Genomic DNA, 25,282 nt, shown 5'->3' with positions numbered 1-25,282 from the left:
ACAAGATTTGCACCTCCTGCTCCCACATTTGAAAAACCCTGGCTTAATTGAAAGCCAATTTTGTGTATGTGGTACTCGTGGCAACATGGAGGGAGAGAGAAGATTCCCTAAAGTTGTTGATTTGCGTGACACAAAGTATGTGCCATCTCTTATAATGCTTTTAAGGCTCTCATCGGTATCTAAAATTGGTAAAGCTCTCCTTACTATATCACAGATTTGTCCAAATTCAACACTATACGTAGTGATGAACTTGAGTTTATTGAATCCACTCGTTTTGGTAGATTTTTCTGATTGAAAAAAAGTTTTCCTGTCAAACTGATCCACTTCCTGTTTGGTCCGTTCAAGAAGGTCCTTAGAATAACCTCTCTCAATAAGTCTGGCTGTTAGTTCTGCAGAAAATTTTGAATAAGTCTGTGGATTGCTACAATTACGTTTGACCCTGATATATTGGGACTTGGGTATGGAATTTATGGTATGTCTGGGATGACCTGACCGGGCATTCAAAATAGTATTTCCAGCACTGGATTTGCGAAACAATTGTGTTTCTATAGTGGAGGTATGTAGATTAGCACATAGTTCGATGTCAAGAAATGAAATCGAAGATGCATTTACCTCCATAGTGAATTTAAGATTCAACAAATTGTCCTGGAGATAGATTTGAAACTGTTCAAGAAGATCCATTGGGCCCTTCCAGATAAGAAGGATGTCGTCAATGTACCGACCATAATATTGAATAAAATGTCTGAAGGGGTTTCTATCTCCATAGACGTGGGACAGCTCCCACCAACCCATATAAAGGTTGGCATAGGAGAAAAGCATAGGGAATAGCATAGGAGAAAAGCATAGGAGAAAAGCATAGGGAAAATTTGGCCCCCATAGCCGTCCCACGCCTCTGGAGATGGAACTCCCCCTCAAACAAGAAAAAATTGTGTGTCAACAAATATTCCACAGCAGTCTTGATGAACAGCTTCAAAGCCTCATCATAGTTTGAAAAAGTATTCAGAAAAAATTCAATTGCTTGTATGCCCTGTTGATGTGGTATACAAGTATACAGTGAGGACACGTCAATGGTAACAAAGGTAAATTCTTTATGCCATTGAATGCTTTCAACCTGGCTAATAACATCTGACGTGTCTTTAATGTAACTTGTAAGATTCAATACAAATGGTTGAAGATAGCCATCAATGACTTCCGAAAGTGGTTTATTGAGGGATCCAATCCCTGCCACTATGGGTCTCCCTGGGGGGTTGGTACCTTGCTTATGGACCTTTGGCAAATAGTGAAAAATGGCCATAACCGGATGCTCAGTGTATAGAAAGTCAAACTTAGATTGTTTGATAATTCCCTCATTCAATGCTGTAACCAATATGTTACGTAACTCAGATTTATAAAAGAAAATGGGATTAAATTTGAGCTTTTCATACACTGTAGTGTCCAACAATTGTCTGTATGCCTCAGTTAGGTATGCCTGCCGATCCAAAACAACAACCTTACCCCCTTTATCAGAGTTACGTATGACTAACTCAGTTAGCCTGTAGTTGCTTAATGGCAGAATGTTGTGCCTTAGACAAATTGTCTTTATAGGGGTTAAGTGCCCTACCAGACAATTTCTTTAACTCTTGTTCAACTGTTTTTAGAAAAACTTCAATGGCACTAGATCGTGCCTGGACAGGATAAAATTTTGATTTTCTCTTAAGCCTGGTGATATCCTGTACATCACCAGATACCTGAACATCAGAGAAATCCAAATTCTCTCTATCTAGTGCCAAGAGATCTAATGCTGAGCATTCATCTGAAAAATCAAAACCAAACTTTCTTTGAACATATATATATATATATATATATATATATATACACATATATATATATATACACATATATATATATACACATATATATATATACACATATATATATATATACATATATATATATACATATATATATACATATATATATATACATATATATATATACACATATATATATATACATATATATATATACACATATATATATATACATATATATATATATATATATATATATATATATATATATATATATATATATATATATATATATATATATATATATATATATATATATATATATATATATATATATATATATATATACATATACATACACACACACACACACATACACAGTCGTATGCAAAAGTTTAGGCACCGCTGACAATTTCCATGATTTTCATTTATAAATAATTGGGTGTTTGGATCAGCAATTTCATTTTGATCTATCAAATAACTGAAGAACACAGTAATATTTCAGTAGTGAAATGAGGTTTATTGGATTAACAGAAAATGTGCAATATGCATCAAAATGAAATTAGACAAGTGCATAAATTTGGGCAACCTTGTCATTTTGTTGATTTGATTTGAATACCTGTAACTACCTAGCACTGATTAATTGGAACACACAATTGGTTTGGTGAGCCCATTAAGCCTTGAACTTCATAGACAGGTGAATCCAATCATGAGAAAAGGTATTAAAGGTGGCCAATTGCAAGTTGTTGTTCTCTTTGACTCTGCTCTGAAGAGTGGCAACATGGGGGCCTCAAAACAACTCTCAAGTTACCTGGAAACAAAGATTGTTCAACATTATGGTTTAGGGGAAGGCTACAAAAAGCAATCCCAGAGATTTAAGCTGTCAGTGTCCACTGTAAGGAACATAGTGAGGAAATAGAAGACCACAGGCACAGTTCTTGTTAAGGCCAGAAGTAAAATATCGAAAAGGCAAAGGATGGTGAGAACGGTCAAAAACAGCCCACAGACCACCTCCAACATCATCTTGCTGCAGATAGTGTCACTGTGCATCGTTCAACAATTCAGTGTATGGGAGAGTTATGCGGAAGAAGCCTTTCCTGCACACACGCCACAAACAGAGTTGCTTAAGGTATGTAAACACGCATTTGGACAAGCCAGCTTCATTTTGGAAGAAGGTGCTGTGGACTGATGAAACAAAGATGGAGTTATTTGGTCATAACAAGGGGCGTTATGCATAGCGGCAAAAGAACACAGCGTTCCAAGACAAACACTTGCTACCCACAGTAAAATTTGGTGGATGTTCCATCATGCTATGGGGCTGTGTGGCCAGTGCCGGTACCGGGAATCTTGTTAAAGTTGAGGGTCGCATGGATTCCACTCAATATCAGCAGATACTTGGGAATAATGTTGAGGAATCAGTCACAAAGTTGAAGTTACGCTGGAGCTGGATATTTCAACAAGACAAGGACCTAAAACACTGCTCAAAATCTACTCTGGCATTTATGCAGCGGAACAAGTACAATGTTCTGGAATGGCAATCCCAGTCCCCAGACCTGAATATCATTGAAAGTCTGTGGGGTGATTTGAAGCGGGCTGTCCATGCTCGACAACCATCAAACCTAACTGAACTGGAGATGTTTTGCAAGGAGGAATGGTCCAAAATACCTTCATCCAGAAACTCATTACAGGCTATAGGAAGCGTCTAGAGGCTGTTATTTCTGCTAAAGGAGGCTCTACTAAATATTATTGCAATATTACTGTTGGGGTGCCCAAATTTATGCACCTGTCTAATTTCGCTTTGATGCATATTGCACATTTTCTGTTAATCCAATAAACCTCATTTCACTACTGAAATATTACTGTGTCCTTCAGTTATTTGATAGATCAAAATGAAATTGCTGATCCAAAACACCCAATTATTTATAAATGAAAATTATGGAAATTGTCAGGGGTGCCTAAACTTTTGCATACGACTGTATATACATATATACACGAGTCCTATTACAATAAACACAATTATGGTTTTGCGGTTGTAAATGAACCTTTTTATCATGTTGAACATAAATGTGATTTGAACACACAAACCATCAGTGATATTGTTCAGTTACAATACTAATAATTTAATTCACATGAATATCTGCAGTCTTTTGTATATTAAAACAAATATGAAAGGTTTCTATACTCACCCAAGAAATAATCCAAAATCTAGATTTCTGGCATGATACAACTTTCCTTTTGAAATAAAAAAAATAAAATTGTTACATATGAAAACATTTAAAATATATATATATATATATATATATATATATATATATATATATATATATATATATATATATATATATATATATACACATACATATATATACATACATACATACATATATACACACATACATATATATATATATATATATATATACACATACACATATACACAGGTAGCCCTCAGTTTATGCCGGGGTTAGGTTCCAGAAGGAATGGTTGTAAATCGAAACCGTTGTAAATTGAAACCCAGTTTATAATGTAAGTCAATGGCAAGTGAGTGAGTTAGGTTCCAGGCCCCTTTCAAAATTGTCATAAGTAACACCTAATACATTATTTTTAAAGCTTTGAAATGAAGACTTTAAATGCTAAACAGCATTATAAACCTAATAATATAATCACACAACACAGAATATATAATTAAACCAAGTTAAATGAACAAAAACATTTGCTTAACAGCATTATAAACCTAATAAAATAATCACACAACATAGACTTCACTTGAATTTTTCTGCAAACAGTTCTTTCTATGCATTCCAATCTGGACTGATTTATAGACAGGAAGATCTTGTTCCTTTGAAATCTGCTCGATAGCTCCGGTCTGGTTAAACTGATTAATTTAAGCTTGCTTGGCTTTGCTGCAACACAAGCCGACAGCTCCACCTACTGGCTATTTTAATCAATGCTCTGCTTCTCAATGCTTTTCAATAGCAGTCACATGACTGGAAAAAAAGGTTATATATATATATATATATATATATATATATATAATGGTTACAAAGTTAAGCTTACCGGATTTATCTTCTGCCACCAATGACGTGCACACAGTGAACACTTCATAGAATATATTAAACAGGATGACCTCACCTAACAGAAAAATGAGACAGAAACTAAAATTAACAAGACATTTTTGTATGGTGAATGTAAAGTAATAGGCATCACAATTTGTCCTTTTAGATCTGTCTCTGGTAAAAGTTATAATATTTGAAATTCCATCAACTGTAACATTAAATAGGAAATTTAACGACATGTTGGATACAGTATTTAGACTGTACTACATGTTTTCTCAAGAAAAGAATATTATAAGTCATTCAACATGTCCAGAGACCAGTTAGAGGAGGGAAAAGAGAACGGCGGGACATTATACTTTGTAAACACTTCATAAACAAATAAAAAAAAATATCTTTAGTTTGTTTATACTAACCTTAATCAAGCACTTTTTTTGTATTGAGTAGTTTGTACTTTACTGCTTATCTGTGTCAGATTAGTTATGCCTGATAGGGGAGTGAACGTGTGTACCGTTTAAATGCGCTGGTGTTAGTTTATGGATCATGACAACAATAAAAAAAATTTTTTTAAAAAGGCACAACCAAAACATGTATAATATGGTTTTGTATTTTTTTCTCAGATGTGCTTGATAAACTATTTTTAACATATGTACAATAAAACTTTTTGAATTTAAGCCTTGAGGATTTTTTGTGTTTGTAAGATACTAATTAATTTTTCATCTAATAAATAAAATATCTAATTAGGAACAAAAACCATGTTAAAGGGACGTGAAACTCAAAATGTTGCTTTCATGATTCAGATAGAGCATATGTTTTGTTTTTTATAATAGAAGCAAATTGGAACTTTTATTTTTATTTTTTTTATTGTATGCTCTATCGGAATCATGAAAGGAAATATTGGGGTTTTGTGTCCCTTTAAAGCAGTGGTCTCAAAGTATTGGCTCCAGGGCCATATGTGGCCCTCAAGATAATTTAATCTGGCCCTCCCTTGTATAATAAACTATAAATATTATTTTTTTAGGGTTCTCAGAGGTGTAACTAATTGATGTTCTACTTTTTACGTTGTTATACAGTTCCAGGTCACTTCACTTGGCACTCACAAGATAAATATAGACAACTGTGTATGTCGATAGTGGGCTACAACTCCCACCATGCACTACTACTTGGGTAAATGTTGCTTCTAGTTCTTAGTATATCCAGCTCCGGAGCACTTAATCAGTTCAAGTTGCCCCAATGGGAGAACACTTGGCCAGTGGCCCCCAGATACATTGAGTTTGATACCCCTGCTTTAAAGGGTCATTCTAGTGCAAAACGAACATGCTCCAATTTGTTAGAGCGTGTTATTTTAGCACTAGCCATCCTGCAATGCTACATGTTTAACCCTCAAAAGAGGTTATATACATAGTTAAAAGTATTGTTTGGGAGCTGCAGAAGCTTGCTGGTTCGGATCGGAAACTGCGCTAGTCACACGACCCAGCTGTGTAATTACCACTGATTAGCTCAGCAGCTGTATCCTTTTTTTGCAGGTTAAACACACACATTGCAGACTCGCTGGTGCTAAAAACTACATGTTCTAACTAATTAGAACAGATAATTTTGCACTGGAATATCCCTTTAATGCCGACATTTTGTCAGCAACTCTTCTTCAATACCATGTGTCCGATTGTGTTCCAAGTCTTTAGAAAGTATGTGTAACATATCATTACGCACACTTAAAAAAAAGGGTGTGCCTTTTACAGATTTGTTTATTACAACACTGCCTGTTACAGTAAAGATTCATATGAACACTGTGTCTGCATAGAAAAGCTTATTTCTACTAGTTTTGTGAATCTTTACAAATATTTGCAATAAAGCAAGCAATGAACGTAAGCAGAAAAATAAAAAGACACTTTGGAACCACAGCTTCTCTACATATTAGTGACACTACACTGACTGCACACAGCACTGGGAGTGTCACATTATACCGACTTGTCAAAGAGCTGCACCCTCAATGACAGGCAGTGCAACTAACTGAGCCTGTATAGTTGGTGCTCGTTATTGCCTGTACTTTTTATGCTTTAACCTGAACTACCTATTTATCAACATTTTTATATATTTAGTATTTTTTAGAGGTAAAAGAACTGTTTAATTTAGGGCAATGCCCTACAAAAGGCCCTTTTTTTTTTTTTTTTTTTTAAATGTTGTTTATTTTTTTCCGTAATGTTAGACTTTTTTATTTTTTGTAATTTAATGTTAGGTTTTTTATTTTAATTGTAATTTAGTAGTAATTGGGGTTAATTTAGGGGGTGTTAGGTTAGGGGGCTTAGTAATTAAATTAGTTATTTTTGCATTGTGGGGTTAGCAGTTTAGGGGTTAATTTATTAATTAGGGTTATTGCAATGTGGGGGTTTGGCAGTTTAGGGGTTAATAGGTTTATTGCGGATGTGGGGTGTTGGCGGTTCAAGAGTTAATAGGTTTATTGCGATGTGGGGGGCTGGCGGTTTAGGGGTTAATATTTGCAGTTTAGGGGTTAATAACTATTATTTTGCGATGTGGGGGTTGACGGTTTAGGTGTTTATTAATACTTTGTGCGGGAGTTTAGTTTTTTTTGTATACTTCGTGCAGGCGGTTACGTGTTTTTATTTCTTGCGGGCGGTTACGTATTTTTTTGTTATTTCATGTGGTTGCGTGTTTTTTTTTTTATTAAGGCTTCGGGTTTGCTTGCGCTGCATCCAGGTGGATTCTGAAAATAGCAGGGTGGTGAAAGAATCCACCTTTAGTGAATTCTTTCACCACCCTGACATTTTTGGAATCCACCTGAATGCAGCTGCGCTGCATCCAAGTGGATTCTTTTGATTGCGCGCCCAGCCAACATTCCTTTGAGGATGCGTGCCCAACTGGCGACACCGATGGACATGTTACAAACTCGATTATAGTATATAATATATATATATATATATATATATATTTTTTTTTTTTTCTAAATAAACATTTCACATTATGTGAATAACATGCAATGATTTAAAAATAAATACATATTCTCATACAGTTTAAATCAAGAAATTCCTTATAACTATCTATATAGACCCGTATGTATCACTATTTGTCTATTAATCTATGTATCTATCAGTAGATGTCAGTCTATCATGTATCTATCTTTATCTCTCTAATTTATCTGTCTGTCTCTATGTATTCCTTTTTAACTATCCGTCTATTTATTTGCCTTGACATTTATCAGTATATTTTAAATTGAACTTCAAGTGACTTGAAAACAAGTTACTTTTTCTTCTCTTCAAACACTATTTTATGTCACATGGGCATAATTATTCTAATTAGGGTGGCTGGTACATCATAGTATATACAGTTACATCTTGCAGTTTGGACAAGCATGTTACAGAAAAAAGCACCGGCAATTGGTGTGAAACCCGTAAAATGTCCACATCTTTGTTACCTCTGTGTGTATATTCTTATTTTTAAAGGGACACTGAACCCAATTTTTTTTTCCTTTCGTGATTCATAGAGCATGCAATTTTAAGCAACTTTCTAGTGTACTCCTGTTATCAATTTTTCTTTGTTCTATTTATTTGAAAAAAGCATCTAGGCTTTTTTTTGGTTTAGAACTCTGGACAGAAGATTTTTATTGGTGGATCCAACAATCAGCAAGAACAACCCAGGTTGTTCACCAAAAATGGGCCGGCATCTAAACTTACATTCTTGCATTTCAAATGAAGATACCAAGAGAATGAAGAAAATTTGATAATAGGAGTAAATTAGAAAGTTGCTTAAAATGTCATGCTCTATCTGAATCCCGAAAGAAAAAAATTGGGTTCAGTGTCCCTTTAAGTATTTTGGAATAAAGATTCTTTGTTTTCATAATAGCACTTGAGTGTGGCAGTAAACCTTGATTGTTTGTTGGATACCTACGTAAGCAGCCCGCATGTGTCTGAGGCACTGCATGGAATGAAAAACTGCTGCAATCTAATGCTCTTGCAAATGTACAAAGTTCTTGCAAAACTGCTGATAATAGAAATAAACTGGAGAGTTGTCTAACATTGTATGCTGTACCTGAATCATGAAAGAAAAATAGAAGGTTTCATATCCATTTAGACCCTTATAACCAGTAATAAACAAGAACAAAGATGCCAACAATACTAATAAATAAAAACTCTTATGAACATATATGAAAAGCCTAAGAACTGTAGAATATACATCAGCCACTTTATTAGGTACACCTTGCTAGTACCGGGTTGGGCCCCTTTTACCTTCAGAACTGCCTTAATTCTTTATGGCATAGATTAAACAAGGTGTTGAAAATATTTCTCAGACATTTTGGTCCATATTGACATGATAGCATCACGCAGTTGCTGCAGATTTGTCGGCTGCACATCCATGATGCGAATCTCCCATTCCACCACATCCCAAAGGTGCTCTATTGGATTAAGATCTGGCGACTGTGGAGGCCATTGGAGTACAGAGAACTCATTGTCATTATCAAGAGACCAGTTTGATATGATTTGAGCTTTGTGACATGGTGCATTACCCTGCTGGAAGTAGCCATCAGAAGATGGGAACACTGTAGTCATAAAAAGGATGGACATGGTCAGCAACAATACTCAGGTAGGCTGTGGCGTTTAAACGATGCTCAATTGGTACTAAGGGGCCCAAAGTGTGCCAAGAAAATATCCCCCACACCATTACACCACCACCACCAGCCTGAACTGTTGATGCAAGGCAGGATGGATCCATGCTTTCAATGTTTATTCCAAATTCTGACCCTACCATCTTAATGTTGCAGCTGAAATTGAGAGACTCATCAGACCAGGCAACATTTTTCCAATCTTCTATTGTCCAATTTTGGTGAGCATGTGCGAATTGTAGCCTCAGTTTCCTGTTCTTAGATGACAGGAGTGGCACCCGGTGTGGTCTTCGGCTGCTTCAAGTTTTGACGTGTTGTGCGTTCAGAGATGGTATTCTGCATACATTGGTTGTAACAAGTGGTTATTTGAGTTACTGTTGCCTTTCTATCATTTAAAACCAATCTGCCCATTCTCCTCTGATCTCAACAAGGCATTGTCGTCCACACACCTGCCGCTCACTGGATATTTTCTCTTTTTTGGACCATTCTCTGTAAACTCTAGAGATGATTGTCCGTGAAAATCCCAGTAGATCAGCAGATTTAGAACTACTCAGACCAGCCTGTCTGGCACCAATAACCATGCCACATTCAAAGTCACTTAAATCCCCTTTCTTCCCCATCCTGATACTCGATTTGAACTTCAGCAAGTCGTCTTCACCACATCTAGATGCCAAAATGCATTGAGTTGCTGCCATGTAATTGGCTGATTAGCAATTTGTGTTACAAAGCAATTGAACAGGTGTACCTAATAAAGTGGCATATGTGTATGTATATATATATATATATATATATATATATATGTATAAGGGTGAGTAGAATGTGCGTTGCTCTTATAAATGCGCTAGTCAGTGATATGAAGATCTAATAAGACAGCTATTAGATACAAATATTTAACCGTAGACTAAGTCTATGTTAAGTATTAGAAAATATGATACAAAGGGTTAACAGGTAGGTATATACAGTATTTAGGAATATCTATAAGCGCTGTTAACCCTTTGTATCATATTTGTACTCCACCTCCACCTTGCTGGCATCTGAGTCGGACTGGAGCTCTCTGCCCTTTACCAATCCAGCCACGGGCCCATCCATCTGGCCCATCAAGACTCACTCTCATTTCATCAGTCCATAAAACCTTAGAAAAATCAATCTTGAGATATTTCTTGGCCCAGTCTTGACGTTTCAGCTTGTGTGTCTTGTTCAGTGGTGGTCGTCTTTCAGCCTTTCTTACCTTGGCCATGTCTCTGAGTATTGCACACCTTGTGCTTTTGGGCACTCCAGTGATCTTGCAGCTCTGAAATATGGCCAAACTGGTGGCAAGTGGCATCTTGGCAGCTGCACGCTTGACTTTTCTCAGTTCATGGGCAGTTATTTTGCGCCTTGGTTTTTCCACACGCTTCTTGCGACTCTGTTGACTATTTTTAATGAAACGCTTGATTGTTCGATGATCACGCTTCAGAAGCTTTGCAATTTTAAGAGTGCTGCATCCCTCTGCAAGATATCTCACTATTTTTTACTTTTCTGAGCCTGTCAAGTCCTTCTTTTGACCCATTTTGCCAAAGGAAAGGAAGTTGCCTAATAATTATGCACACCTGATATAGGGTGTTGATGTCATTAGACCACACCCCTTCTAATTACAGAGATGCACATCACCTAATATGCTTAATTGGTAGTAGGCTTTCGAGGCTATACAGCTTGGAGTAAGACAACATGCATAAAGAGGATGATGTGGTCAAAATACTCATTTGCCTAATAATTCTGCACTCCCTGTTTATATATATATATATATATATATATATATATACACACACACACACATACATACATAATTTGTTTCTATACTGTTAAGTTGACTCCATCTAATTATTAGATATATGGGTACAAAATGTGTGTCCTGCAAAAACGTGTACCAGACACACACATTTCCAAAGTGTGGTCTACTCTCCACAAAACAGAATGGTACATGTGTTCACATGATGCAAGTCCTGTTCCCATGGCCGCCACTAGAAATTTTGGGGCCCCTGACTTAACCATTGATTAGGGCCCTCCCTTGACATGTGCAATTTTTGACACAGACAGACACTCAGCAGTTGTTTACATTGACCTGACAAGTAATAAGAGAGCTACAGTTTTGTCAAAAAAAGGAGCTTTAAAAGACAAAATATGAAGTTCTGATTATCTTTTTGTCAAGGAAGATGCCAACTATATCATGACAACAGCATGCATTGGCTGAAATGAAGGGCCCTGAACTGCCTAAACAATAATTGAAAGGTTAAGTGGATTGGTGACTTCCAGAAAGGTCTGTCTCAAAGTCTGTAGAAAGATGCAAATAATCAGTAGTAAGGTCATCAAAATGTCCTAAAAAGGAACAGACAATGGACACACACACAAACTTGCACATACACCCAAGGAAACATCCCCACAGACAGCTTTAGAAAACACAGACATACACACACACAGAGACACCCACAGAAAACACACAAATATATACACACACTCACTGAGACATCCACAGAAAACACACCCTCACAGAGACACCCACAGAAAATGCAAAAAGACATATGCACATACCCTCACAGAGACATCCACAGACATACATACACACACATGCATGATAAAAAAAAAAAAATAGCAGAAATTTAGAGATCACTTTTTAAAGAATCATATTTGTAAATGTGCAAACAAAAATACTTCTGTGAATTCAAAATCGTACATTAATGATCTGTCAGAATGGGTAGATGAAGAAAAGCACTTTTGAAAGGTTGACATATGTTTGGGGTTCCCCCCATTTTCCCCAACCAAGAGCACCACTTCAAATCTGGTTTACAAATGGTGTACAACTGTTCCTGTCAGCTTTACTTATGGATAAAATGCCTCCTGGCATCTGGAAAGTCCTTGCATAAAGGGGCAGTAAAGTGGAATGTAAATATACATATAAAAAAAAAAATCATATCTGCCAAAAGGGCACCTACCATTTGTGTATTGAGGAGGAAACATTTCAGCATGGCTTTAAATATAGAATTTCTACAACATTGTCAAATAATCATAAATACACTGCTGCATATTGCTTAAAAAAAATAAGGTGTTTTTATGGACCCCATACAACTACCACACTGAAGTTACAATCCAAAATTGCCCAAAGAAATAAAAAACATTTACTAAGTAAGTCGTACCTCCTCTGCAAATGATCTGCCATCTGACTTGGCAAAAACTGTACAAACTGAAGTGCCAAGTCTGTCTCACACTACGCATAGTGGTTTAGTGCACACTCAGAATTCCTCTCAAATGCTAATGCTTTACTCCTTGTAATGACATTTCCCACGCTCAATAGCGCTCTGCTGTAGCGCCCTCTGGCTTGTGCTTGCCTCATGGAGCCCCCTGTTCCAGTGGGCCCTTAACAGGAGTCACCCCTTTCACCCCCTGATGGTGGCCCTGCCTGTTCCTCCACTGAAGCAAATTTGTATTCACTTTCTCATTACTTCATTTTGCAGAATATGTGCATTTACATTCATATTTTTATTTATCCAAAGTGATGGAACTGCTAAAGCGGTAAGAGCTATGGCACAAAACGATAAAAGCTTTCTTTGAGCTTAAAGAAAAAAAAAAGTGGTGACATAATTATACCTAACGGAAGTCCAGAAGCATCAGCAATTCCTTTCATTTCTTCCCCATATTGAGCAGGAAGTGTTCCAATGAGCAGAGGCTGTAAAATATATAAAAACAGCAACAAGCAAAAGATTAAAGAGACAAATTTAAAACCAACTTCCCCATAAAATGGTTTAACTATGCATATTTAAAAAAAAATTATATATATATATATATATATATATATATATATATATATATATATATATATATATATATATATATATATATATATATATATATATATATATATATATATATATATATATATATATAGAGATAGATATATAGAGAGATAGATATATATACACATACATATATACACACACACACACACACACATATATATACATACATACACACACCTCTGCAACGCACTTTCATTATTTATTTTTCCTACTTTTACTGTAATTTAAAGCTAAAAAAATAAAAAATCTCTGTTTTTCCACTGCCCCAAGTCATGCTGGATTGCATTCATTCCTGTACAGTATAAAAAGTAATTATTTAAAATGGACTGTAAAAACCTTGAGATTTTTACATAACATGTTTGATTATGCCTAATGAAACAACTTTGGAATATATTTTCATTATTTATTTTGCCTCATTTCCATGTAATTTATGTCTGAAAATTCAGCAATTTCTAATAATCAGAACTTGAAATGCACCCTGCTGACTTATCTAGGATAACCTTGCTCCATATATGTCCCTGACAGGCTTTTTCAGATAAAAAACTACAAAACAATTAAATTTTATACTAACTTTATGACAGTGGTTATCCTAGTCTGTGGACTAAAGCCCAGATTGGGTTTTCCAAATAAGGCAAATGGTGGGTGGACTTTGCTATTGAAAAATGACTGCAGTTAAAATGATTTTCATTTGTTTTAAAAATGTTAACACCTGGCTGATACGTTATTTTCTAGCACCACAGCAGAAATGTCTTATAATTACAAGGTGTTTACTGTCCCTTTAATGCAAGCAGGTGCCCATTAATATAAGTGGTCAAAACAAAATTATATTTTTTCCAGTTAAAGTTTTAATTTCTTTTTCATGCCTCATGAGCTCATATGTTAAAGGGATATGAAACCCAAAATGTTTCTTTCATGATTCAGATAGAGCACGCAATTTTAAGCAATTTTTTAATTTACTCCTATTATCAATTTTTCTTTGTTCTCTTGGTATGCTTTGTTGAATGAGCAGCAATGCACTACTGGTTGCTAACTGAATACATGGGTGAGCCAATGACAATAAGTATATATATGCAGCAACCAATCAGCAGCTAGAACCTAGGTTATTTGCGGCTCCTGAGGTCTCCTAGATAAACCTTTCAGCAAAGGAAAACAAAGAGAAGGAAGCAAATTAAACAATTGAAGTAAATTGGAAAGTTGTTTAAAGTGAATGTAAATTTTGATGCTAAAGTGCCCGGTTTTTAAAAATTTGATTAAAAACAGGGGCACTTTAATTCATCAAAATTTACATTTCACTCTTGTGAAAAAAGAAAAAAAAAAAAAAAAAAAAAAAAAAAAAAAAAAAAAAAACACCTTTTAAACTTGACAGCAGCTCCAGCTTCCTCCGGTCGTCGCAAGCCATTTCTGATGTCAGAAATAATGGATAGGTCATCCTCCAATCACGGCTTCCCCCACGGGGGAATCCGTGTCTGATTCAACACCGTGATTGGAGGAAGCCGGATTCCTCATTTTTTAAACTGGGCACTTTAGCATCAAAATTTACATTCACTTTAAAATGGTATGCTTTGTCTGAATCATGAAAGAAAAAATTTGGGTTTCATGTCCCTTCAAGTTTACAACCCAACCCCCCCGCAAAAAAATTCTCCCTATGGCCTCTTCTGATGGTCCCAGTTACCAAACATAACGTTGCTAGATTTTATTGGGCCTTGTTTTTACTCTACATTTCATATTGAATAAGCTTGAAAGTATACCACATATTAATGCGACTAAACGGGAGAATCTAGTCAAAATGAAACTTTCACGATTCAAATAGGGCATACAATTTTAAACCACTTTCCAATTTAGATTTTATCATAAAATTTGCTTTGCTTTGTTGGTATTCTTTGTTAAAAGCTAAACCTAGGTAGGCTCATATGCTAATTTCTAAGCCCTTGAAGGCTGCCTCTTATTTTAGTGCATTTTGACAGTTTTTCACAGCTAGACAGCTTTAGTTCATGTGTAGGTAACATTGAGCTCACTCTCGTGGAGTTATTTATGAGTCAGCACTGATTGGCTAAAATGCAAGTCTGTCAAAAGAACTGTGATAAGGGGATAGTCTGCAGAGGCTTAGATTATTTAGGGGCACAAGTCTTGAATTATGCATTTACAAGCGCTGCTGTCTAGCTCTATTTTGCTTCATTGTTCACAATGGTACTTGCCAACAAGCAGATGGTTAACATTTGCAGCAAGAATAGAAGTGTATTTTCAAGCCAATGTTGCTGCACTAAGTATGAAATATAGCAAATGAATATACTTTCATCCAACAATTTACACATCAGCTGAAAAGCAGCATAAACGGGTACAAAACACCTTTATCCAAACTGTTTGTGACCAGAAAAAAAAGTTTGGATATTGGAATAGTTTTGATTTTGGAATATTTGTTGTATATATGACTTTGTAAAATGGGACAGCTCGGAGAGGGGATGGGACCAAGTGTAAAGAATAATATCTTATGTAATTTAGGTAATACTTACATGTCATTATACAGCTTATACATGCAATCTAAAACATAGTACAGTACTGTAATCAGAAAGGTAATAGTTGTTGTTTTAATTGAATTGCGGGGGAAACAAGAAATTTTTTAATAAAAATTATTATTGAAAAAGTCTGTTTTTTGGTATTCCAGATTTGGGCATTTGTACATATATTGTGCTTCTTCTGCTGGACCAATTGATTCTAAATATCAGCTTGAAGTTTTTCAAGCAGATTTGCCATTAGTAGGCCCTTATTCAAAATCAAGAGAGATTGACTAAGTATGCAAAGATTTTGGCAAGTAGCGATTCATTTCTGATGCAAACATGGAAAAAAATACAATACATTTCCCATCAACCAAAAACTATATTATTTACCTAGATGTAAAATTTGGCATTTAAAAAAAAAAACAAACACAAAAAAAAAAAAAACTATACAACATATTACATGCAAAAGTACACGTACACCTGACCATCACATCTATATGAGCTTGTCAGATATCCCATTCCAAAACAATTGGCAAGAATATAAAGTTTGATCCTACTTTGCAGCTATAATAGCTCTTCTAGGAGACTACAAGATTTTGGAGTGCGTATATGGGAATTTGTGCCCATTCAACCAAATGAGTATTTGGATGAGAAGTTCTGGCTCGAAATCAGCATTCCAAATGTGTTCAATGGGCTTGAGGTTCTGTGAAGGCCACTCAAATTCCTCCACACCAAACCATGTCTTCATGAACTATACTTCAAAGGAGCATATTTATGTTGAGGTTTGGATGTGCACAAATTGATTAATTAATTACTAAGTGTGCACAAACCTAAGTGTGCCCTAAGGTCTTGCTTTTTGAACAACATGCTGAGGTTGTCAGGCTTTGGATTTCATTGCACAGGGGCACAGTAATGCTTGAAAGGGAAAAGGCATTCCTCAAACTGTTGCCACAAAGTTGGAACCAAATTGTCTAAAATGTCTTTGTATACTGTAGCATTATTATGACCCTTCACTGAAACTAAGGGGCCTAGGCCAAACCCTGAAATAAAAGCCCCAATTTTCCCTCCTTCACCAAACTTTACAGAAGACACTAAGCATTCTCCTGGCATCCGCCCCAACCAGATTCTTCCATCAGAGTGCTAGATAGTGAAGTGGGATTCATCACTCCAGATAACAGGTTTCCACTGCTCAAGAGTCCAGTGGCGGCTTACCATTACACATATTGATATGAGGCTTGTGTACAGCTGCTCGGCCAAGAAAATTCAATTTCATGAAGCTCACGATGCACAGGTCCTGTGCTAATGTGGCTTCCAGAGGAAGTTTTGAACTGTCTTGCAACAGATGCTAGGCAAATTTTTTAATTTTTTTTTATGCACCACACTTTTCACCATTTGGTAGCCCCGCTCTGTGAGTTTGTGTAGCCTATTTGTTATCCTAGACCACTTCAAATTTTAATTTCACTTACAGTTGAATGGGGCAGATCTAGAAGGGAAGAAATTTCACAAACTGATTTGTGGCAAAAGTGGCATCCTACGACAGTACCATGTTTAAAGTCACCCATCTCTTCAATACAATCCATTGTATGGAGAGTTTATGGCTACAGTATGTGCTAGATTTTATGTAGTTGTTTGCAATTGTTGTGGCTGAAACACCTGAACTCAATAATTAGAAGTGGTGTCCACACACACACACTTAACCTTAAGGACTATGGGGCCTATCTATCAAGCTCCGAATGGAGCTTGATGCCCTGTGTTTCTGGTGAGCCTGCAGAAACAGCAGTTATGAAGCAGCGGTCACAAAGACCGCTGCTCCATAACCTGTCCGCCTGCTCTGAGCAGGCGGACAGACATCGCCGGAAATCAACCCGATCGAGTACGATCGGGTTGATTGACACCCCCTGCTGGCGGCTGATTGGCCGTGAGTCTGCAAGGAGCGGCGTTGCACCAGCAGCTCTTGTGAGCTGCTGGTGCAATGCTGAATACGGAGAGAGTATTGCTCTCCGTATTCAGCAAGGTCTGGCGGACCTGATCCACACTGTCGGATCAGGTCCGCCAGACTTTAGTAAATAGAGGCCTATGTATATCCTATTGTTTTTTCAACATATATAAATTCACTAAACATATTAAAAGGGACATGATAGGGTCAGAAATATTTGTTAAATGTAAAATAGAATGTTTCAAAATGTATTACAGTGCTTTGTTTTTTTGAGCAATAAATGTTCCTGTGCTGATTAAAGCCAACTTTTGTCCATTAGCCAGAGAACCAGTTGTACACAATAATCACTTCTTTTTAGGTTCATCTTAAAGTGAAAGTAAAGTTTGCTGTTTTGCTAACTGTAGTAACATATTATGTTGCAAATCAATAGGACTTTCATTCATGGTTTTTTTCATACTTATGTGCAAATCAAGTTTTATCCTAAATAAAAGCAGAATTTTACCTGCGATAAATTCAACCCATTTTTTTTTCTTTCTGTTCTTACTTCCTGATCACGTTTCTTTTTGGGCCAACTGAAATTCTGGCCGTTAGGTGGCCGTGAAGCAACGTCATCCGCCTATTGATGGATCTGAGCATGCGTCAAGTCTAGAATCTCTACTGTTATGTTAAACGCGCACTCCTGATTTGCGCACGCGCATAACATTTGTGACTGAAAGCATAAACGATAGACGCATGCGCTTTGGAGACAGGTTGAACAGAGAATCACATGTGCATTAAAGTTAGAATCGGCGATTTGCGCATGCGCAATGGAATCGGTCTTTGTGAATGCGCATTTGTGATTTGTATAGAGCGGGTGGGACCGCTCTATACGACAACACTGAAAAATATAGGAAGTAGAAGATGGGAGGAGTCAGCAGGTGAACGGTATTACAATAATATGATGTAAAAAAGGCACAAATCAATACATTTCATAGAAAAAAAATATAGCGATTTTAATATTATACAGTTATACAATGCAGTGATGTGTTCTAATGGGACAAAATTTACTTTTACTTTAAAAAAGGGACAGTCTACTTGAAAATATTTGTTTCAAAATATAGATAATCCCTTTATTAACCATTCCCCAGTTTTGCATAACCAACACTGTGCTATTAATACACTTATGTCTGTGATTACCTTGTATATAAGCTTCTGCAGACTGCCCCCTTATCTCAGTGATTTTGACAGACTTGCATTTTAGACAATCAGTGCTGACTCTTAAATAACTCCATGGGAGAGAGCCCAATGTTATCTATATGGCACACATGAACTAGCGCTGCCTAACTGTGAAAAACTGTCAAAATGCAATGAGATAAGAGGCGGTTTTCACGGTTTAGAAATCAGTTTGAGCCTACCTAGGTTTAGATTTCAAAAAAGATACCAAGAGAACAAAGCAAATTTGATAAAAGTAAATGGGAAAGTTGTTTAAAAATTGCATGCTCTGATTCATGAAAGTTTAATTTTGACTAGACTGTCGCTTTAAATTTAAACAGCTTTTACTTAACTCTGTTTTATGCAAAAAAAAAAAATTAATGGCAATGCATATTTTACTGCTGATCTTTCATAGAGAAAATATTGTAGTACCATCTCGATTTAAATGTAACTGAATGTTTTAATGTGCATCAGCTGATTTTCTGAAAAAAATAGATTTTCAGAATACAAAATAAAATTTAGTTTTGAAGTTATGATGATAAAAAAATAAGCATAGTGAGTAAAAATCATTCTTCTCCAGTATTATTTTAATTTTATTTTTTAACAAATATACTCACCAAATCATTATCCACGATTTCAATAAGTTTGCCACTTGGAAATATAGATTTTGCCAAATTCTTTATTGACTGAATTAACGCAGTTAGCTGAAAATTAGGCAGAGAAAAAATAAAATTAAAGATTGACACAGGCCTAATAAAAAAAGCACCGTTTTTAGTCATGAACCCTTTATATACAAAAATAGGTACAGAAAAAAAATTGTTAAAGTCTAACATTCTTATTATAAAATATTAAGAAGCTTCTGATATTACTAATAGAACAACACTATTAAAGTAATGTATCCTGGAGCTCTGCATATATTCTAAGACCTTCCTGAAACCAGTTTAGCAGATACAAATAAAAACTACAAGTACTGTGTGTTTATTTCTGAGCATTAAAGGAACATAAAGTGCAAAATATTGCACTAAAGCAAAAGGGGTTAAACACTACTGGACATAGCTCTACATATTGGAGCAAATGACCAGCTACATCCCATTAGTGCAATTGCTGCTACTAAACCTATTTAGGTATGCGTTTCTACAAAGGATACTAAAAGAACAAAGTATAATTTGATAATTAGTCATGTTGTTAACGGCTGTAGATAAAACTTTGCTCGTTGTTGATGCATTCACAATCTGCCATTTTCATTATCGCAGCACTTTTAATTATCAATTTGGTGGAAAATGGCCTCATACTTAAAAGGACAGGAAACCCCAAATTTTCTCTCATGTATTGAATAGAACATATAATTTTGAACAACTTTTCAATTTACTTCTATTATCAAATTTGCTTCATTATCTTGTTATCATTGGCTGAAGGAACAGCATTGCACTACTGACAGCTAGCTGAACACATCTAGTTAGCCAATCACAAGAGACAAATGTGTGCAGGCACCAATGAGCAGCTAGCTCCCACTAGTGTAGGATATGTGTGTATTCATTTTCAACAAGGGATACCAAGAGAATGAAGCACATTTTAAAAAAAAAAAGTGAATTTAAAAAAGGGTCTTAAAATTACATGCTCTATCTGAATCATGCAAGTTTAATTTTGACTTTCCTTTCCCTTTAAAGGGGACAGTAAACACCTTGTAATTACAAGACACTTCTGTAGTGGTGCTTTAGAATAACATAGCCAAGTCTTAAACTTTTTTTTTTTGAGATTTTAAAGTGTACATAACACCATAAAAAAGGTAAGGTTATAAGGCATATAGGGATAACATAGTAATGTGACATTCAATATTATTTGCCCTTTACCTCAGTGTCTAAGCATGAGCTATGCGACTTTGCAGAGCTTGAACGTACTGGTTACAAAGGATTCTAAAGTTTTATATCATATATAGTGTAAAAACCAAAAGATATAAATCAATTTTGGACATATCAGTTTTGCTCATAGGTAAATATAACGACACATATGCTTTGAGGCCTCCAAAATATACAAGAGGCTACTTTTGAACCTCTTGTGATAACATATTGTAGCCAATATAAATTGTATAGATTAAACAAAATATCTCATATCAAGCTATACGAGGCCTGAGCCCCAAGGGAAGACTGGAATATGGGGATTATCTGAAGATGTGTAAACACATACAAATAATTTTTCCAACTATCATTAAATTTAAGCACTGGTTGTCTCTATTGTCACAGTATTTAGTCCCACTGTCTCGGCCGCTGACAGCGGAACAATCAACACCACATTACAGGGCAAACACTAAATGTTGGAGAATTGTGGGAGGATATTCAGTAACAAGGCTATACTTGTAGATGCATTTTCTCAATATAATAGGAAGTTGTGGGTGTCCAACAAATTTATAAAAGTCAATGCTGTAAAATATATAGAAAGAGCATAACCAATGCAAAAACCATTAAACATTAAACTGTCTTCAAGAGACAAATCTGAGACTGCAAATATTATAAAACTAAATTATATAACCGGAATAGGTTTATATATCTAGAAGGGAGACCGGTCTATAAACAAAGATATGATCTGGTGGTTCTCATATTAAGCCTGTAAGTATATACTAAACCAGAAACTTAGGCTTAGGTCCCTCACGAAGTTTAGTGTATTTGTTAATAAGCTTGACAGTGGTTCTTGTAGAAGTACACTTTGGTTTGCAATGGGGATATTATTAAATATACAGGGGTAAGCAGTCTCAAAAATCTTTGAGTCTTATATAGGTACACCCATAACAGTAAAAAGACCCACAACAATTGTTAAATATAGTATGAACTGTTATTTTACATAAAACGAAATATACTTATGTAACTAGTATCTAAGGGAATATTTACAGCATAATAAACTACTTCAGAAGAGTTTCTAACCAACAGAAATCAGTTCCATGTCAGCTTGTTTAATGCATAGCTGTAGATTTCTCTGACCAAAACTTATCCAACTCCAACTTTGTGCATTGTCCAAGCGGCACTTCTAAAACATATTTGTTCATACAAAGAAGCATGGCTACTGTGCTTTACTACCTGGGATATGTGTACCGCTGCTGAAAAGGGTAGTCAACAGTTAGCCCACCCCAGCTCGCTGTGTAGAGGGTCCCAGAAGGGCAAGGCATCCGATAGTGCATCCATTACTGAGGCTTTCACCACCGGGAGTTGAATTAACTGCGCCTCAATAGCCTTCACTATGATGGTATATATCAAATGCTCAACTATTGCTATTGTCGCAGCTTTTATGGGAATTGTTTAATTAATCCCCTAATTCAGCTCATTTAGCAAGAGCTCATGAAATATACGTCCAGCTAGCTCCGCCCCCAAGTCTTAACATTTTTAAAACAAATTAACATACTTTATACTGCTATTGTTTATAAATAGCCAAACTTTACCCACCATTTGCCTTATTTGGAGGAGCTGTAGTCTTCACACTAAATTACCCACAGATATACTGAATGATATTAGGAAGCAAAGATAATCTCAATCGATTAGAAGTTAAAACAATTATTAATTAGCAATTTTACACAAATTAACCAAATCAATAATGCCACTGTTCAGATCCTTTATATAAAAAAAAAAACAACAAGAAAAAAAAAACACAGGTCACTTATTAGCATCACTAAACACTATAAAAATGTATCAAACAACATACAGGCCCTTCAACCTCTGATGCACTAAACCCACAAAATCACCATCCACCATTAATCCTGGCCACTTAGGTTTTGTATTTCAAGACCGGGAGATTAATGGAGCATATAATGATTTTGTGCTGTTTTCAGGAGGTAACGATTTTGTGCTTAAAAAGGGTGACAATGGGCTAGATTACAAGTGAAGCATTATTTAACGCTCCCGCACTAACTCTGCTAGAAGTAAGCTTTTTGCACACGTCGGGTAGCACATGTATTACAGGTTGAAAGTAAAAAGCTTTTGCTCACGCGCTAACCCGATGCGTGCAAAAAACAGGTTATAATATTGCGTGCGCACATTAATGTATTCCCCCCCATAGAAGGCAACAGAAGAAGAAGAAAAAAAAGTGGGGAAAAAAAACCACACACCCTACTCTTGCGCAAACCTGATCGCATATCTCAAGTGTGCTAACCAGACATGAAAATATGAATATTTCACATTCCAATGTTCTTGATGGTATATCTGGTCTAGTAGCAGCAGCAAGCTACATTCCGTTAAATGGCGCGATCAGGGGTGGCGCCGTGACTAGACAGCGTGCGCGTGATACGCTTAGGAAACAAACAAAAAAGGACCCGCGCTCTGGAAAATTTAACTTTGTAATAAAATATCTCTGCAATACTTTGATGGATAAAGTTGGCGCCAAGCTAATGTTATATAATTCTGCAGTGGACCTCACCGGGGATCGAACCTCCAACCCTTGGGTTGCTACAGAACTCAGCCACATGCCTTAGCATTCTGAGCTATCTGTCTGATGTATAATGGGTACTTACTGTAAGAGCCTTAAATGCTAAAGTATAAGTGAAAATGGGTATATGTGGTAGGAAGTTAAATCATATGGTGCTAGTATATACAGGATGATTGGTTCCTATATGCAGGATCAATTCTGCTGGGCATCCATATTCTCCATTGTATACTACAGTAACATAACAGGCAGTATTACCAAATATACAAGAATTCCAACTAGTACGGTCAATATATTAGTTTGTGTTAATACTCATATCACTATTTATACAGTAGCAAATAATAGGTAGTGTTGTAGGGGAAGTAACTGTCTCCTTGCTAAAAGTGTTAGTTCAATGCTAAAGCGGGGTTAGGAGGGCTGCAGGGAAATATGTCTCTATACAAGATGAGTGTATGAGGCTGCAAGCTGAAGGTCTTATCTTCACATTAGCGCTTCAAGGTTCCTTCACTCTGCTACCCTATGCCACGTGCGGGTAATAATAAGTCAGAATGTCTCTGAGAGAAAACATCCAGAGCGCTATAAGCATGGCAGGTTAGCATGGGATATAACGTGCACCAAACATGTGTAGTAAGCTCAGTGGTTCTCAGGTCTAGATCCGGAATTGCAAAATCCCGGAATGCTGTATTATAGCATGAGCACCCGGACGTTTCAGTTTAGAGTCTATTCCAGTCACCCCTTCGACCGGCCGCATCTCCAGGGCGACCAGGGCCAACCCCTCACCTGCAATTGGTAACTTGATGCCAGATCTCCTCCGCGGCTGGGTGTCTGTATACTTAATATTTAGGGGGACCGATCCATCTGTGACTGGTGGTGCGTCTATACAAGCAGCCTCGCTTGGTTCCACAATACATTCACCATTACAATTCCCGGCGATAGCAATCAGGGGACTTATTGGTAGTGCGACTGATTTTTGAGCCGAGACTACGTCGCTCCACTCTGCTCTCAGATTCAGCCTGAGGGAGGTATAGTAAGTTACCATTTTAAGGGGTATCTGTAGTAGGAGATTCAAGATTTCAGACTGCATTGTGAGTTGGTATGGTTCTGTGATTTCTCTATTCTTCTCAGCAGACGGCTTAATTTCTAGCCGGGGGGGTTAATAAAAATGTGATATAGGCCGCAGACTTTACCCTCACACTGATGAGATCTTCTAATTACAGGAGCATAAAGAGAGTGGTATCGCTAGGCTCCAGAACTTCTCTGTAATGGTTATTTAGTATCTTAGAGCAGGATGAGGGTGCGCTGGCAAGATATTCCAAAGATTATTTAAAGTGTAGATGGAGCTGCTGAATGACTGATCATGGCTGCGGCTTAGACACGCCCCCCTGACGGTCATTTTATTTATAAATGAAGGTATTGTGTATTTTTATGAGGCAGTGGTTAGCAACACTTCCTTACTTAAGGTGGAGTATTACTTGACCATTTTTGTCTATTATGCCTTATTGATTTATTCTGAGCTTTCAATTGAATAACATCACTGGGTCTGAATGCTTTAGAACAATTCGATTTAAAAAAAAAAAAAAGTTGGTGTGGTTTGATGAGGAGAAGTCCGATTAATCTCTCATTCAAGAGCTTTATAAACATTGTTAAATTACTTACATCAAATATTTAAATAATATTATAAAATAAATTCAAATGTGATTTGTGTGACATAGCTGTAGTAAAATATGTAAAAATGTCATTATTATTTTTAAAAAGATTTTACAAAGTGTTTTTTTTTCTTCTTTGGAATCAAATCAACTTACCTGTATTTTCTTATCGCTTATCAGCTGCTGCCATCTTTCATGAGGTGCTTGGTCTAAATTTACTTTATACCAGGGTACAGTTCCTCTGAACCTTAAAGAAAACAAGCATCATTTTATTGATTAAATCAAAGTATGAAATAAAAACAAAACACTATTCAAGTAGAAT

General features: G+C 36.2%; 1 protein-coding gene across 3 annotated transcripts in view; it reads right to left on the bottom strand.

Moving 5' to 3' along the window:
* The window catches only part of ASAH1 (N-acylsphingosine amidohydrolase 1), a 171,053-nt gene that overhangs the window by 60,257 nt on the left and 85,514 nt on the right, over positions 1-25,282 (bottom strand). The window contains exons 3-7 of one of the 3 annotated variants that reach the window (XM_053703904.1): positions 25,117-25,207; positions 19,528-19,614; positions 13,080-13,158; positions 4,848-4,922; positions 3,977-4,022 (exon numbers count right to left, since the gene is read on the bottom strand). The exons of the other annotated variants lie outside the window; for them this stretch is intronic. Of the exons in view, the coding sequence (XP_053559879.1) occupies positions 3,977-4,022; positions 4,848-4,922; positions 13,080-13,158; positions 19,528-19,614; positions 25,117-25,207 (378 nt within the window). The remainder of the gene's footprint in view (positions 1-3,976; positions 4,023-4,847; positions 4,923-13,079; positions 13,159-19,527; positions 19,615-25,116; positions 25,208-25,282) is intronic. 3 annotated transcript variants of the gene reach the window in all.

The sequence above is a fragment of the Bombina bombina genome, chromosome 2 (assembly GCF_027579735.1).
Source record: "Bombina bombina isolate aBomBom1 chromosome 2, aBomBom1.pri, whole genome shotgun sequence".
Lineage (NCBI taxonomy): Eukaryota > Metazoa > Chordata > Amphibia > Anura > Bombinatoridae > Bombina > Bombina bombina.
This window is presented reverse-complemented; position numbering and strand designations above follow the sequence as displayed.